General features: G+C 37.2%; 1 protein-coding gene across 4 annotated transcripts; it reads right to left on the bottom strand.

The window, feature by feature from the left end:
* Positions 1-2,830: 2,830 nt before the first annotated feature.
* tmx1 (thioredoxin-related transmembrane protein 1) lies at positions 2,831-10,673 on the bottom strand. Of its 4 annotated transcripts, none has more exons than XR_013800326.1 (9): positions 10,404-10,673; positions 9,632-9,747; positions 9,340-9,385; positions 8,398-8,526; positions 8,124-8,169; positions 7,655-7,756; positions 4,719-4,782; positions 4,133-4,578; positions 2,888-3,987 (listed from the first exon to the last, which is right to left on the bottom strand). XR_013800326.1 is itself a non-coding variant. In XM_079636263.1 (8 exons), exons 1-8 carry the CDS (start codon positions 10,577-10,579, stop codon positions 4,400-4,402), a joined length of 858 nt encoding a protein of 285 aa, XP_079492389.1. In that variant the 5' UTR covers positions 10,580-10,672; the 3' UTR covers positions 2,831-4,399. The 4 variants fall into 4 exon arrangements, 1 of the variants encoding a protein (XP_079492389.1); XR_013800327.1 differs by having other exon boundaries at positions 4,120-4,578; positions 10,404-10,672; XR_013800328.1 differs by having other exon boundaries at positions 4,129-4,578; positions 10,404-10,672.
* Between the last annotated feature and the right edge of the window lie 4,882 nt (positions 10,674-15,555).

Below are 15,555 nucleotides of genomic sequence, written 5' to 3'. Positions count from 1 at the left end.
TGTTTTAACTAATCCCTCCCTCCGGTCATTTTGACCCGAAACTCATTTAAAAAAAAAAAAAAAATTATTGAGTCTCCAAGGGTCAAATACTTGGGTTTTTAGTCGCACTTAAACCACGAATACACACACACACACACGAATTATGGATTCGAGGAGTTTTGTGGTTGAAATTTAAAACAGTAACAAATCCTTCCCTCGCGGGTCAATTTGACCCCCTTAAAAATGGAATGTGAGGAATGCTTCAGTTGGTCTACACGTAGACAAACCAAAATACTCAAAATTCAAACTAAAAATGCTAATAATGTCTACATGTAACGTGTAGGCCTATCTAAATGCATACTGAATTAATTGACTTTAGGACCCAGCGGAACAGCTCATTTGCTCCATTTGGAGCTATAAGGCCATCTAGTGGCAAGAGTCATAAAATACCATGTTATATTATTTTTTTTCCAGAAGAGGTCGGCAAATGTAAGATATTTTTAGCTGAATTAAACTGCATGAAATTGTGAGTTATTTTGAATTTAAGTTTAAAAGAATGTGAGGAATGTGCTTAAATGACTATCTATGTATTATTTGTTGATCAAATCTAGTCATTTAAAAGTAAATAAAAAATCTCCAAAAAATATTATCAAAATGAAATAAAATAAGCTTTCTGGACCATTTATTTTTTAGGGCTTCGGGTCATTTTGCCTCGCGAGGGAAAGATGTGTTACAAAGTGCGAGGGAAGGATGAAGGTCAAAAAATATATTTTAACATGTAATTTATTTCTGTGATGGCAAAGCCAAGCATCATTACTCCAGTCTTCAGTGTCACATGATCCTTTGAAAATCATTCTAATATGTTGTTATAATATTTTATGTTCAAGAAATAATTCTGATTATTATCCATGTTGAAAACAGTTGTGCTGCTTTTAATGTTTGGGAAAAGTATGATTTTTTTCAGAATTTCTCGATGAATATGAGGTTAAAAAAAACAGCATTTATTTGAAACAATCTTTTGTAACATTTACTGTCACTTTTGATCAATTTAATGCATCCTTGCTGAATAAAAGTAGGCCTATATTTCTTTTAAAAAGTCTTACTGACGGCAAACTTCTGAACAGTAAGAAAAAATATATATAGTTTGATTTTATGCTGTGCATTCTCATCTCTCTCTGCTAATTCCTTTAACCAATGCAATGCAGCGCTATCTTATGTTGTAAGTTAACACTGCAGTCAGCTTGATCTGGCTGCGATGTCAATTTTTTATTTTCACAATACTGAGATCAGTGCCTTGGCTCTAGCAGATTATGTATGTATCAGTGAACGACAGCAGTTTGTTGTGTCAACATTAATACTTCATATTTTGTTGATGTAGTAACATTATCTGAGGCCGTCACATACCGTGCACTGTGTGAGGCTGGTGTTTGGTTTCACACACTCACATGAATGAAACGTTAGACTTCTTGCACCTTCAAATAAAACTCTTTTACATTTTTTACATGTTATCATTGGATTTCAAGGTTGTGCCATTGATTTTAAGATTGGGAACATCCTGCATGTGAATTTTTTAAAAGAAATGTGGAGTGACATAATCAAAGTAGAACATCTGAAAAGGAGGTTAGCATATCCCCGAGGACAGGACTCACAGGAGAGGAGGACGTCAGACACAGAGAACTCTTCTTTTGTGTGTGTGAAAGAGTTTCAATATCAGACAATGTCATTGGTTATAGGCACAAGTTAATGGCAAAGACAGCCTCCAGCAATGCGTGTATCTGACAATGAATACTTCTTTCGAATTTCCTCATCATTGAACAGCATGCATAACATAAACTGACAGGTTGGGGAAAACAAGATACTTCCATAGAATATTATATACAAGTGTGTGGGATTTCACGTGTGCAAAGAACAAAACCATATTAAAACCTATAAACATGATTAATTCATTTGATGATTATACTATTCATATCATATTGTGTGTGTGTGTATTTTCGGTTCCCTTATGGAAAACAGCTTATAAATCTTAAAAAGTGGATGTTTTTTTGAAAATGTAAAAATGCAGAACGTTTTCTGTAATGAGTATAGGTTTAGTGGTAGGGGATAGAATATACAGTATAAAAATCATGTATTTGGAAAGTCCCCATAAAACATGAAAAACCCAACGTGTGTGTGTGTGTGCGTGCGTGTGTGTACAATAAATACGTATGTAACATATCAAATTTTGTAAAATGTAAAGAAATAGCTATTGCGTAGGACAGAAATCTCCAAACATCAGAGTCAGGATCCTGTGTATTCTGGATTAAACATGTGAAAACCATTTCCAGCAGTAGCAGCTGTTTTCTGGAACAGTGAAAGTGTGTGTCTGCGAGACAAGAAAAGAGAAAGAAGTTTCCAGATGTTAGTTCTGGATCAGTGAGCATGTACCATCCAGTTCTGATGAACACACACTGCGACTGGAGAATCCCTGCCGAATAGCCAAGAACTTCCAAAAATGAGTTGAGTGGTGTATCAGTCATATCCGTTCAATCAAATTGGCAACTTGTAAGTTAATTGTAGGAGATATCATAAATAAATGGTTGTTTTCCCACATATATTTCTGGTATGGCTTGGAACAAGCTCTTCAGAGAGATGACACAAAAGCGCAAAATCCATTTGAGTGGTTTTCAGTAGGCTATACAAATAAACTCACACGAATTGTGCAGTGAAGCTCACTGAGGAGGCCATGGCAGAGAGTTTCTTCTTAGCTCTAGGTCATATGTGGAGGAGTGAAACCTTGAAAAATACTGCCCTCTAGAGATGCAAATGAAATTTACCGTTTTCCTCTAATTATTAAATAATATTATTTTGTTTTCTAATTCAATCACTTCCATTTAGTGTCCTGTACAAATATTTAGAGCCAGTAAGATTTAAAAAAGAAGAAGATATAAATACTTTAATTCAGCAAGGAAGCATTCAATTAATCAAAACTTGTAATATCTACTCACAATATTAGTCTTTTCTATATTTTCCACCAAATAAATGCAGCATTGGTGAGCATAAGAGACTTCAAAAACAAACTCTTTTTGAACATCAGTTTACATGCATCACTAAACGTGAAGTGAAATGCAAAACTGTCAAATAAAGGCCAACAAATTTGCATTTTCTGTGAAGTCACACAGCACATCAGCTTTAGACTGTTTATTAACAGTGCTGATTTACAGTCTCAAATACAGAAACATTCCAAAACCTCTCTCTCTCACACTCACACACACGCTTTAAGCTATAAAGTTGTAAATGCAGACATTCACACGTTAGAATCGTTCTGCTGTGGACAATTAAGCAGAATATTTTGAGAAGCAATTTAATTCTAGAGGATCAGTCAAGGGTCAGAGGTCAAAGTATAGTAACTTAAAGATAATAAGAAAACTAATTGGAAGACCAAGATACAATTCAAATATATATCCTAAAATCCACTGCAACATAAAACCACCTGAAAGAGAACGTGATACACCAGTTCAAATGAATCGGATACTGTATGCCAATGCATTACTCAACAAACAATATTGAAGAAAACGGGGTGAGGAAGGTAAAATAAATGAAACTCATTTGAAGTAAAATATAAGAACACAAATCATGTCTATGGGACAACTAATAAAAGTGTCTTTCGGTGTACAATTATAATCATAATCTCAGACACACACGTTAATTCAGGCATGTCACAAAGCTTCAATAACACAAAAACCAAACACAAAAAGTATGAATCTGATCTCTATATGGAAGAAAAACATTTAAAACAGCAAACTGAACATTCCAACTTTATATAACAAGCATCCAAAAAGCTCAAATAATAAAATATTTACAAAGTAAAGCAAAAAAACCTTTCATATTCCCATAAGCCTAATTTCACAGTGAGGTCGTTGTTTGATCTTGGTTATTTGCTCAGTATTTGTAAGGGGAACAGTGCAGCTGTGTGTCGTGAAATTCCTTAAAGTAGGTGCTTATATTCCTCGAACACAGTGCTTCTCAAAGCTGTCCTGGGAATCATCTTCATCTGACACACCTGATTCAACTCATCTCTTTAGTAGAGACTGCAAGGCTTAAATGGGGTGTTACTGATAAAAATGTGCAGTGGTGGGTGACCAGGACAGCTTTGAGAAACACTGCTCTAACAAACACACACACACACAATGCATAGCAAAGGGTGTAATAATTAAAACTGGACAGGAGGAAAACTGGACAGGTGGAAAAGAGAAAACGCAAACCTGCGGCAAGATAGAGAGAAAAGCACAACCACATCATTCTTTCAAAGGGAGCTATGACATCATATGTGACGTCATCAAGCTCAATGAGCGCTGCTATGGCAGCACGTGAGGGCATTGCCGTTGCGATGTGGTTTGTGTAGCGACTTTGTGCACAGTGAGGGCAGTTCCTCTCCAGTCCTCTAGGTGTCCTCCTCCGGCACACCCAAACCTCTTCTTCTGACAGCCTCGGCTCCGCCCGGCGGCTGCCACTCTTCAGTCTTTCCCCCGTACTCGTCTTCATCATCCTCTTCCTCTCCATCTGCTTCCTGCTCATCTTCAGATTGCTGCAGGAGACGCACCTGCCCCGCAAGCAGTTTCCCTACAGAAACATTCACGCATCCACAATTACACAATAGCGTTTTTGCTATTTATACTAGGTTAAGTTTTAATGGATCTCTGTTACGTTCGAAGTTCCCGTAGTCAAGCAGGCATAAGTTCATTTAAAACATTCACACTTACTGTGGTGATAATCTGGTGAAAGTCGTCGTGATGGGAACACAAAGTCTGCGACGAAAACCAGCAACTGAGAGAGGAAATTACATGAAATCAGGGAGATGTGACTGACAAAGGATTCCAATGGAGTTTGACACTAACATGTTCTAAGCTAATGATTCAAAATTCCAATAAGCTTCAAAGCACACAGTATTAAATTAAACTTTTTTTTGATGATTTTCACTACTTAAAGGAACACTCCACCGTTTTTTGAAATAGGGCTTATTCACCGTCTTTCCTACATTTAGATAGGTGGGCAAATGCATTATTGTCTCAGTGCATGCATTGTTTTAGTTTGGCAGGGTCACCGCTAGTTTAGCTGCGTGATATCTCTGCGCCCAAGCAGTGCTTCGCCCTAATATAGTCCCAAGTCAATATCTACCTAGGAAATCGCCTAGTCTTAATCTGCATCGCTATTTATACTCGTTGTGAATACGCAGGCCACAAGAAGTAATTCGGTTTTTGTTTTTTTTGATCACTTTTACTCAAGACATGCTAGCTGGCAACAAAGGATTCCATTCATTATGCTAAGCTAGCGGCGACCCTGCCAAACTAAAACAATGCATGCACTGAGACAAAAATGCATTTGCCCGCCTATCTAAATGTAGGAAAGACGGTGAATAAGCCCTATTTAAAAAAACGGTGGAGTGTTCCTTTAAGGAAATATATATAGGGTACGTTTACTTTACACAACAACAATATACTAAAAATTTAAAAGTTGTTCCTTTGCGGTTTTTTTGCAATGTTGTCAAAATGATCCCCATTCACACGAATCAACAAATACAACTAAAAATGCTGTATTATGCAACCACACCAGTAGCTGGTCATTATGTCACTTTGTAAAGAAACACTACGTGCCAATAGACTGAACACATAATACGCATGACATCGCCGTTTTTACAAAATTCGTACAAATGTATTTTACAAAGAGGCGTAAAAAGTAGTTTGTGTTTTCAGACCACCAAAAAGCTGTTGTTGGGTAATCGAAAGGCCAAAACACGTAAAAAGTTTTAAATAGTGTAAATGGCCCCTTAGACAGTTCTCTTAAATTATCCATGATTTTGGATAAATTAGCTTTTTGCAGTGCATTCTGGAATTTTCAACTCCAAAAATGACACTTGAAACAGATCTGGGGTCAATAAGATTTTTAAAAAGACATTAAAGGGGTGGTCAAGTATGATTTCACTTTTCTAACTTTAGTTAGTGTGAAATGTTGCTGTTTGAGCATAAAGAACATCTGCAAAGTTACAATGCTCAAAGCAAAGGATACATAAACCCCTCCCCCGGGAACACGCAGTCCATGTTGAGAAGAAGAAAAGTTGTTGTATAAGAGCACATTTGTGAGTCAGCTCAAACTAGAGCATCTGTCTTTTCACATGCAATAGAAAGTCACTCTGTGTGCATCTCACAACAGTTCCTATACGAGCGATTTATAGATTACCATGACAGAATATCCTAATTGAAGATAGTTAACTCCACATCAGCAACATAAATTCATCAACTAACCATTCAGAGACGTCATGTTGCATTCTACATGTTGTCACTTCTTTTTGAGTCTCTCCATCTTTGACTATTTTAATATTAAAGGCAGAACAGTTTCTGTCATTTTAGTGTGGCTGCGTGAGGTAATCGCAGCTGCTAACACACACACACGAGCTCTTGAAACCCCGCCCTCTTCAGCAGCTCATTTGCATTTAAAGGGCCAGACACAAAACGGTGCGTTTTTGCAAACCCTCAAAAAGTGACAACTTTAACATGCTATATAAAAATATCTGTGGGGTATTTTGTGCTAAAACTTCACACACACTCTGGGGACATCAGAGATTCATTTTACATCTTGTGAAAAGGGCATTTTACCACCCCTTTAATACTTTAATTCAGCAAGGATTAGGGCTGAACGATATTCTGTTTTAACATCGACATCGCGATGTGCGAGTGAGCGATAGTCACATCGCATAGTCACTCTTGCTCTCTCTCCCTCTCTGCCGTGCACGCGCTGCGCGGTTTGGAGCACAGTCTCTGTCTCGCGGGCGCGCACGCTCTAGATTCCAGAGATTTTAACTAATTCGCGGGCATCAGCCGCTATCAATATGCGGAAGACTCCCGGAACTTCCGGGAGACTTGGGATGTCTGTATTTCTATACTGAAATAATATCGGCATTATAATTATTGATTTTTCATATTTTGGTGCCCCCTCAACTCTTGGTGCCCTACGCACAGCGCATGGTGGGAGCGACGGCGCAGACAGGCGGTATGGTGTAAAGCTGCTGTTTAAATGCGTTCTGCTTTTCTGTTTACAGAAATGTTCTAATTTTGGAATAAAAATTAAGTGACCTTTTTGTCACTTGTAATGAAGCTTGCTTATTAGTGAAATTATTAATATCATGGAATGGTAATTATTGACTTTAGCCTGGACTTATGGCTCTCAATATCGCAATATATATCATTGGGGGAAAAAATATCGCAATGTAATTTTTGTCCAATATCGTGCAGCCCTAGCAAGGATGCATGAAATTCATCAAAGGTGACGGTAAAGACATTTATAATGTTAAAAAAAGGATGTATTAATGTTTCCACAAAAATATTAATCAGCAACTGTTTTCAACATTGATAATAATAAGAAATGTTTCTTGAGCCCAAAAATCAGCATATTAGAATGATTTTTGAGGGATCATGTGACACTGAAGACTGGAGTAATGATGCTAAAAATTCAGCTTTGCCATCAAGTAAATAAATTAGATTTTAAAATACACTAAAATAGAACATTTTAAATTGTTATAATATTTGCAAAATCACTTTTTACTGTATTTAAAATCAAATAAATGCAGCCTTGTTGAGAATAAAAGAATGAGCAGTGAGCATAAGAAAATACAAGGTAGTTTAGTGTATTTGTGTACACTCACCAATCCAAGAGTCAATCCTGAGATGAGTGTTGCCAGGGCAAATATCCCATACGAGCCCCAAACCGGGACGCCCAGCTGCTCCGTTAAGTAATTATGGCAATGCTGAAACATAATGTTAAAAGATCATTTAAATTACTGCATGAAAGAATTCATGAGCAGATTATAAAATATATCAGGTATTTATTAAAAAAATCATTATGCTTACATAAAGCTCATGCAATAAAATAATTTGAACCAAATCACATTTCAAATTACATTTTTTGTTTATTTTTTAAGAAGCTGTGTCATATGCAGGATAATGTAATCAGGCAATCGTTATTAATCGTTATCTTCTTTAAATCAGGCAGTTTATTTTACATTTACATCGACTATTTGAGTGTATCACAAAATTGCTAAGAAAATAATACAATTAAATACACAGGTCTGAGAGGAATGCAGTTTAATATTAAAAAAAGACATACACACTCACCCTGATGAACATGGATAACTTAAAGAGGGCTGACATTGCGTTCATCCTACAAAAAATAAACATCAAAGACATTTTATCAAATTAACTGTACATTTGTACGGTACTGTACATAGCTGTACATTTATAGTGTATATATTTATATAGTGTATATACATTTAAAAAACAGGCAGTGGGTTCTCTGATCTCCATTTTCTGGAGACTTTGCCAGACTCACCCAGAGGCCTTTGCATTATTGCAGAATTTGACACCACCCACACACACTACAAATACTCACAGCAAGGAAGAGGGGCCGAACCAGGAAGAGACCGGCTCTATGCTCTGCCATTTCTTCTCATCAATGAAGCTCATGAAGTCCTCTTTAGAGCGGGCTCCTTGATATCTCCGAAACACACCATCTTTACAGCTGCAACACACACACACAACCATATTTAACCATTTATAACGGAGTTTAGACCCAACACACAGGAACGGTGCAGATGACTGAAAACAAAACAATTGCTGCTGTCTATCTACCTACCTCAATACAACTGTTCAATAGTTTGGGGTCAAGGACCCATTAGATTGATCAAAAATGACATCAATAATTTATTTTTCAAATAAACATTGTTCGAACTTTCTATTCATCAAAGAATCCTGAAAAAAATTATCACGGTTTCCACAAAAAACATTAAGCAGCTACTGTTTTCAACATTGATAATAATTATGTTACTTCAGACAACAACTCAGCGTATTATAATGATTTCTGAAGGATCATGTGACTGAAATAAAGACAGGAATAAAGAAAAATGTCAATTTTTTCTGGACATTTTTGATTCACTTCTTGGGGCTCAAGGATTAAGGATTCACGCATAAGGACAATACATGGACTATTTGATCAAGGACTATTGGATAAGTGTTCATTTCTCTGATTTGACTATTGAGTTATCAATATACTTTGTTGGTCAACCTGTTTAGGCCTATCTTTGTCTGATTTCAAGTAATGACACAGTTTTTTCATTATTCATTCATGCTCTGTGAGTGTCCTGAACTTTCAAGTAACTACTGGTTTATTTGAGTTGCAAGCCAAGTTTGTTACAGAGTTTGTTACAAGTTTGTTACATAATTTTACTATTTTTGACTGTATTTTTTATTAAATAAATGCAATCTATCACCAATTACCAACTAACTAACAGTTCTAAAGACAGGGTAAAATGTGTGTAAATGGAATGAAACTCACTGGTAGATAGTTGGGAGAGCTGTGATGATAAACCTTCCACTCAAACCTGCAAGAGAGAGAGAGAGAGAGAGAGAGAGAGAGAGAGAGAGAGAGAGAGAGAGAGAGAGAGAGAGAGAGAGAGAGAGAGAGAGAGAGAGAGAGAGAGAGAGAGAGAGAGAGAGAGAGAGAGAGAGAGAGAGAGAGAGAGAGAGAGAGAGAGAGAGAGAGAGAGAGAGAGAGAGAGAGAGAGAGACTCGTAAGAACAGGAGATCAGGCAAGCAGAGAAACCAGATGTGAGGAGATAACAGCATACCCGGCTGCTCGGTGACGTCCACTTTGGCAATGCTCACTCCCAAATCGTCTCCCCATTCTGCAAACTCACTCCACACGGGCTGGAGCTGCTGGCAGGCCGGACACCATGGAGCAAAGCTGCAGTAGACAGACAAACCTTTAATCCAATAACACAATCCCAGCCAGAGGAGACACAAAGACACTGAGGCTCATTTGTTTTCCATGGGATCTATTTAACTACAATCCTCTTGTTCGGTGGCTCTAGCAGGAGGAAGCATGATGTGCAGGGGGAAAAGACTGTTTCAACTTGAGTATTTTTTGGAAGGCAATGCAATGATAGTGAAATTTCTGACATCATCTACTCACTATCATGTTTTTCCAAAGCTGTATGACTTTCTTCTGTGGAATACAATGTTATGCAGAATGACAGCCTCAGTCACCATTCCGTTTCTTTGCATTCGTTTTACATACAATTAAAGTGAACGGTGACTGAGGTTATCATTCGGTCTAATATGTCCTTTTTCTTCTTCATAGAAGGAAGAAAATCATATGAGGTTGGATGAGATCAACATGAGGCTGATTAAATGATTACATCCCTTTGATTTGGGCAAACTCCTTAACTTCAAAACCACAGAACTTCCTCTAACCTGAGCCCAGTACAAGAACACGGCAGTAAGAAATAATTAAATAATCTTTAGTTATTGTTGTGTAATTATTATCATGTGTAACACTGGTAATGGTAATGCAAAAATAAACACACACTTTAGTTTGCACAACTCAATCTAATAACTCACAACTCGATCATCCATTCTCCAGTCAGGATTTCCTCCCAGTTTCCATCTGTGATTTCTCTTAATTTACCCGGCTTGGCCGATGCGGGCTGCAGGATCACACATAATGCGATAAGCGCAGAAAATACACACGCGCCGGCTGTCATCTCCCTGACTCTGCGTGTGTATGTGCACGCCATGTTTCAGCGCCCACTGCTTCCCTTCCGCTTCCGCCTCCACCCCCACGTGCTGCTGATGGGCGGGGCCAAGTCATTGACGTCATGACGCACAGCGTTCGAAAAGGTTTACAACTTTTTTTTTATAGTCGCGGTTTACACAACACGTCCAGACACTTATGCCTAATTAACATATAATTAATTAATTTACATAGTATGTATTTATATTAAAGCTATTCCATAAAAAAGTATTGTTCTGTTTGTCTTGTTTCATCTGGTATTTTTCTACCTTAAAAAATAAAATAAAATAATTGAAAAAAATATTAGTAGAAAATGCTTATAATTCATTTTATTTTAAGTATTATTTTGTATTTAGGTAATGTATTTTCTATTATATTTGCCTGCTATTATTATTAATTTAATTTACATGTAAATAATAAATGTAATTTGAAGTTTAAGATCAAAAGTTGTCAACTTTTACTGTTATGTAACATTTATCATTTGCAACAAATAACATGTCCGACTGTTAATAAAATAGACGAAATAACAGACAGTAGGCTATATAAACGAAATAACGGTTTTCTTTTTCTTTTTATTGGGACAAAAAAAGTCAAAACACAAGGTGGCGCTATGAGCTCTATCTAATTTGTGAAAGTACTGATTTTACTGCACTTTTTTTTTTTGTGAATCCTAGGAGAATATACAATCTCGACGATTGTAGACTTACATAGGCTACTGTGTGTGTGTGTGTGTGTGTGTGTGTGTGTGTGTGTGTGTGTGTGTGTGTGTGTGTGTGTGTGTGTGTGTGTGTGTGTGTGTGTGTGTGTGTGTGTGTGTGTGTGTGTGTGTGTGTGTGTGTGTGTGTGTGTGTGTGTGTGTGTGTGTGTGTGTGTGTGTGTGTGTGTGTGTGTGTGTGTGTGTGTGTGTGTGTGTGTGTGTGTGTGTGTGTGTGTGTGTGTGTGTGTCGCAGATCAATCAAGATTTTTTTTTGGTAAAAGTGGAAGAAAAAAAATCAGGCACAAACACACACACACACTCTCTCTCTCTCTCTCTCTCTCTCTCTCTCTCTCTCTCTCTCTCTCTCTCTCTCTCTCTCTCTCCTGACAAATGAGTGCTAATGACAGCAGTGATGTGATAATTTCTTTTCCACAGTGAATATGTTAAAAATGTAGGCCTACATATATTCCTGAGATTAATGGAACTGTTTTATCAAGAGATTAATATATTCAAGAAATATATACATACAAATATAGCTATACATACAAACAGTAGACTATAGGCTATACTGTCTGTGTGAGCAAAGTCAAATATAAAACGCTTTCAAATAGGTGATTTTTTTCCTTTTTCTAAAGCTGCTTATTTTGTGTGTATTTCTTCATCATTGTCTGGCTTTGTGAATGTTGATCTGTAATTGATCTGAAACGTCATTTACACGGCACCCATCTCAAATTATGTAGCCTAACATTCTGTCGTGAACATGACAAAGGTGAAAATTATATGTGAAACATTTTTGGAATAAAATGGCTATAGATATCTAGGATAGGCCTACATTGTTAGAATTTTTTAATGCATCCTAATAGGCTACACACATTAAATAATATTTTCACACATGCATAATTTGAATCTAATTGCAAATGACGTGCAATAAAAATATTCCGTTCACACATCGTGTCAAGTGTCCTCACACATCATGTCTCACATTTTATCTCAAGCATGCCTTTCACTCATCACTTTGTTTCCTTGGTAACCAAGGACACTAACTTACAGATAAAACTTTATTAGATAGAAACAGGTAATTGCCGTGGAAATAAACTGATATAAAAACTATAATTTTCACGAAATAAATTTAACTGGTTTATGATAATTTCACTCCATGTTTAATAGGCTATTATAATATGTTTTAATTAATATTATAATATTTTTTAACGATGGGTCAGGGTCTGGGACAAAAAAAACAATACAGTCTAAAAAAATTAGTTTAAAAAGTAACAAGCAAACAAACAAATCAATTAAGAAAATAAATAGAAATATGAGAAATCGGGAGGCTTAAATCAGCAGAGTACATTATTATGCGATTAAAATCATCTTCACCGTCCATTTGTCAATTTTCATCCGGTTAACACCATCTACGGAGTGTTACGCAGTGACCGTTCTCACTGACGTCTGCGCCGACTGCGCGCGCGCACACACACACACACACACACGACAGGATGCACGTGGGAGGAGAGAAAACGCCGGAGATAGCATGAATAGGAGTAGGTGGATAGAGAAATCTACTTTCCCCCTCTATTTCTCATCCTCAATCTCAAACAGGCTTTTACCTGTTATGCAAGGCGCTGCCTACTCTCAGCATCATAGAAAGAGCCTGCTCATTTTCAGATGTACCAAAAATAAATTGCATTCTGTGAACTACCGCCACACACATATGCTAATGGACAGGCATACTCATAAAAACCCTATTATAGATGCAGGTTGTCTCCATTAGATTGCATTGCAGCTTTTATGTAACTGTGGATGATGAACAGCTTGTGCACTCAAACAGAAGAAAAAGATGAACTTAGCACTAAATCCACACACAGCACGGTCTGACTGATTCCTATTTGACGAGGAACTCTAAATCTCTACAGCTGGGATGTAGATTTTCTATGTTGAGTTACAGGGACACAGTCCAAGCCAATTTCTGGAGCTGCAAACTCCTTCTGCCTAGAGATATTAAGTCTCCAAAATCTTTCAGAAGATTGAGCATCACCTCCTTCACCCAGAGCAGCTCCAGATGGACAGACTGAATCTGAGAGCCAGAGAGAGTTGCAGAGCTGTTCTAGGTTTACTGTGCAGCTGCGAGTATCGCTGTCCTTGAAGGGATCCTTTAGAGATCGGGAGCTTGAGAAGTCGTCATTGGGTAAACTTCTATAGTGGTGAATGGGAGGCGACAGCAAATGTAATTTTTGTATTCCCATTTGCTCCTATAGCAAAAAATAAATAAAAAATCCATGATATAATTTCCAAGACTTTCCAAAAGAGGGAAAAATATAGAGAGATTGATTACAGCAGTCAGAAGAGAGAATGATGTGAAATTTGCCATCAATCCTTCACTCACGTGTTCATTTCTTTTTTTCTGTAATTTAATTCCGAGGTAATATAACACAGTATGATTGGAAACTTAGTATGTATGTGAATAATGAAACACAAAGAACAGAGTTATAAATGTCAATTAAAAGAATGAAATTATGAAAAATCTTTAGGCCTACTGGATTTGCATTGTGTTTGTTAACTGTGGAAACGCGTCATCATCACAGTCAGTGAAGAACTGAAGAAAAATCTGTAATAAAATTTCTATGAAATAGATTAGATAAATAATTGAATATATAAAGTTGATTTGATTAAGAGTTTTGTAACACAGAAATCCCTCATCAGCATCTTGAGGTTGTTAGGTTTCTGATAGTTCAGTTTTTCTATATCGTGGCAGAAAAAAGCAGTGAGTGAATGTCTAAATGATATTTCTGCTCAAAAATGTTACCTCTCAGGTCTTTATCTGGCAACATAGAGTTTGAAAAATATGGTTTAACAAAGTTGTGTGGCTTTTAGTCCATTTGTTTGGGCTTTGAGGTCATCTACAGTATTGCTAGACTCTGACCAAATTTAGCAGATACACTCAGTTACTTTTTTCTCTTCCCGGAAACTGAGATGATGCATTCTACACTACAAATAGTTTTTGTCTAATCAAATGATCTCTAGCATGAGAATGTCCCTCCCCAAATTATCTTCAAGTCATTAGCAGCAAATCATGGCAAGGAAAAACAACAGTCAGTTGACCAATGTGCTGTATAATTCTTAAACCAATGCAAAACCCAAACATGCCAATATAGGCTACGTACAGGCGACCGCCTAACTACTCAACATAAAATTATAAAATCCAACATATCAATAGGGTTAAAAAAACAAAACAAAAAACAGTGTGGAGGCGCTTTAATGTGCAAAGGCACACAACAAAATAATAATATATATGATACTGAAATAACACCGTTTCATGCACTTAGATAATATACTGAAGCAATAAGTGTCTTGCACTGTGTCCCATACATGGATTGCTTTTTACACACATAATTTCTCTGTTAGTTTTCTGATAAATGTTGATGATTTGGGATTCATTTTGGATTCAGAAGGTCGAGATCTGAGCATCACCTTGAAGATGATTATGCAAATACAGCTGACTCTTTCTGAGAATCTCAATAACTAACTGGCCCCAGTTCTGCTCTGTGACCCAATTACTGTCATAAGAATAAAAATGATTAAGCAATTAATTTCCCCCTACAGATAGGCCTACTCACCAAAGTGGCACATGGACAAAATTCACATGTCTCTCAATCACAGGCGTTCTAACACACACACACACACACACACACACACACACACACACACACACACTACAACAACCTCAATACGCCCACACACACTCTCCTGCACTCCCTTAGCACTCAATGTTCGTGTCTAAACCACATGACACAAACACTACAACACGGTCAAGAATTTGCACTATAGTTTGCCTGCCACACACCTGACTAACATCCTCCGCATTATTCTAAAACACAGCATTATTTCCCTGATAGCGAGCAAGTCAACGCATACGGTAGCTAACAACATTATTATGGGCAACCATAGCTCGTTCGTTCGCTGTCTGACGGTATAGACAAAAAGTGTTTGACAGATTTGTAGTAATTTCTCAACTTGCTCTCTCTTTGGTTACCATGGAAATTTAGTTGAAGGCAATTATCATCACCCACCAGGCCAGCAATTAGGGTAGAGCATTTCAGATTTAGCTCCTACATTTCAGCTGTCAAACACTACAACCAAAGACTGACTTGTGATGTTGGCTATACACGCGCGTATGATGGATAGGCAAAATCAGGCGCGCTGTGAGAACAGGTGCACTACCACAAACATTGGCTGTGTGTGTGTCTCAAATTCATCAAGCACTCCTGCTTTGCATCATCAGTTTGATT

Source organism: Phoxinus phoxinus (assembly GCF_949152265.1).
Source record: "Phoxinus phoxinus genome assembly, chromosome: 14".
In the NCBI taxonomy this organism is placed as follows: domain Eukaryota; kingdom Metazoa; phylum Chordata; class Actinopteri; order Cypriniformes; family Leuciscidae; genus Phoxinus; species Phoxinus phoxinus.
Note: the sequence above shows the minus strand (reverse complement) of the source record. Positions and strands in the feature narration are given on the sequence as shown.

Excerpts from the sequence above, each read along its gene's own strand:
- tmx1 (XM_079636263.1), bottom strand. The coding sequence starts at position 10,579 with ATGGCGTGCACATACACACGCAGAGTCAGGGAGATGACAGCCGGCGCG. Across the intron at positions 9,386-9,631 it reads GGACGTCACCGAGCAGCCGG|GTTTGAGTGGAAGGTTTATC; the intron begins GTATGCTGTTAT and ends TCTCTCTTGCAG. Across the intron at positions 4,783-7,654 it reads CAGGATTGACTCTTGGATTG|TTGCTGGTTTTCGTCGCAGA; the intron begins GTGAGTGTACAC and ends TTCCTCTCTCAG.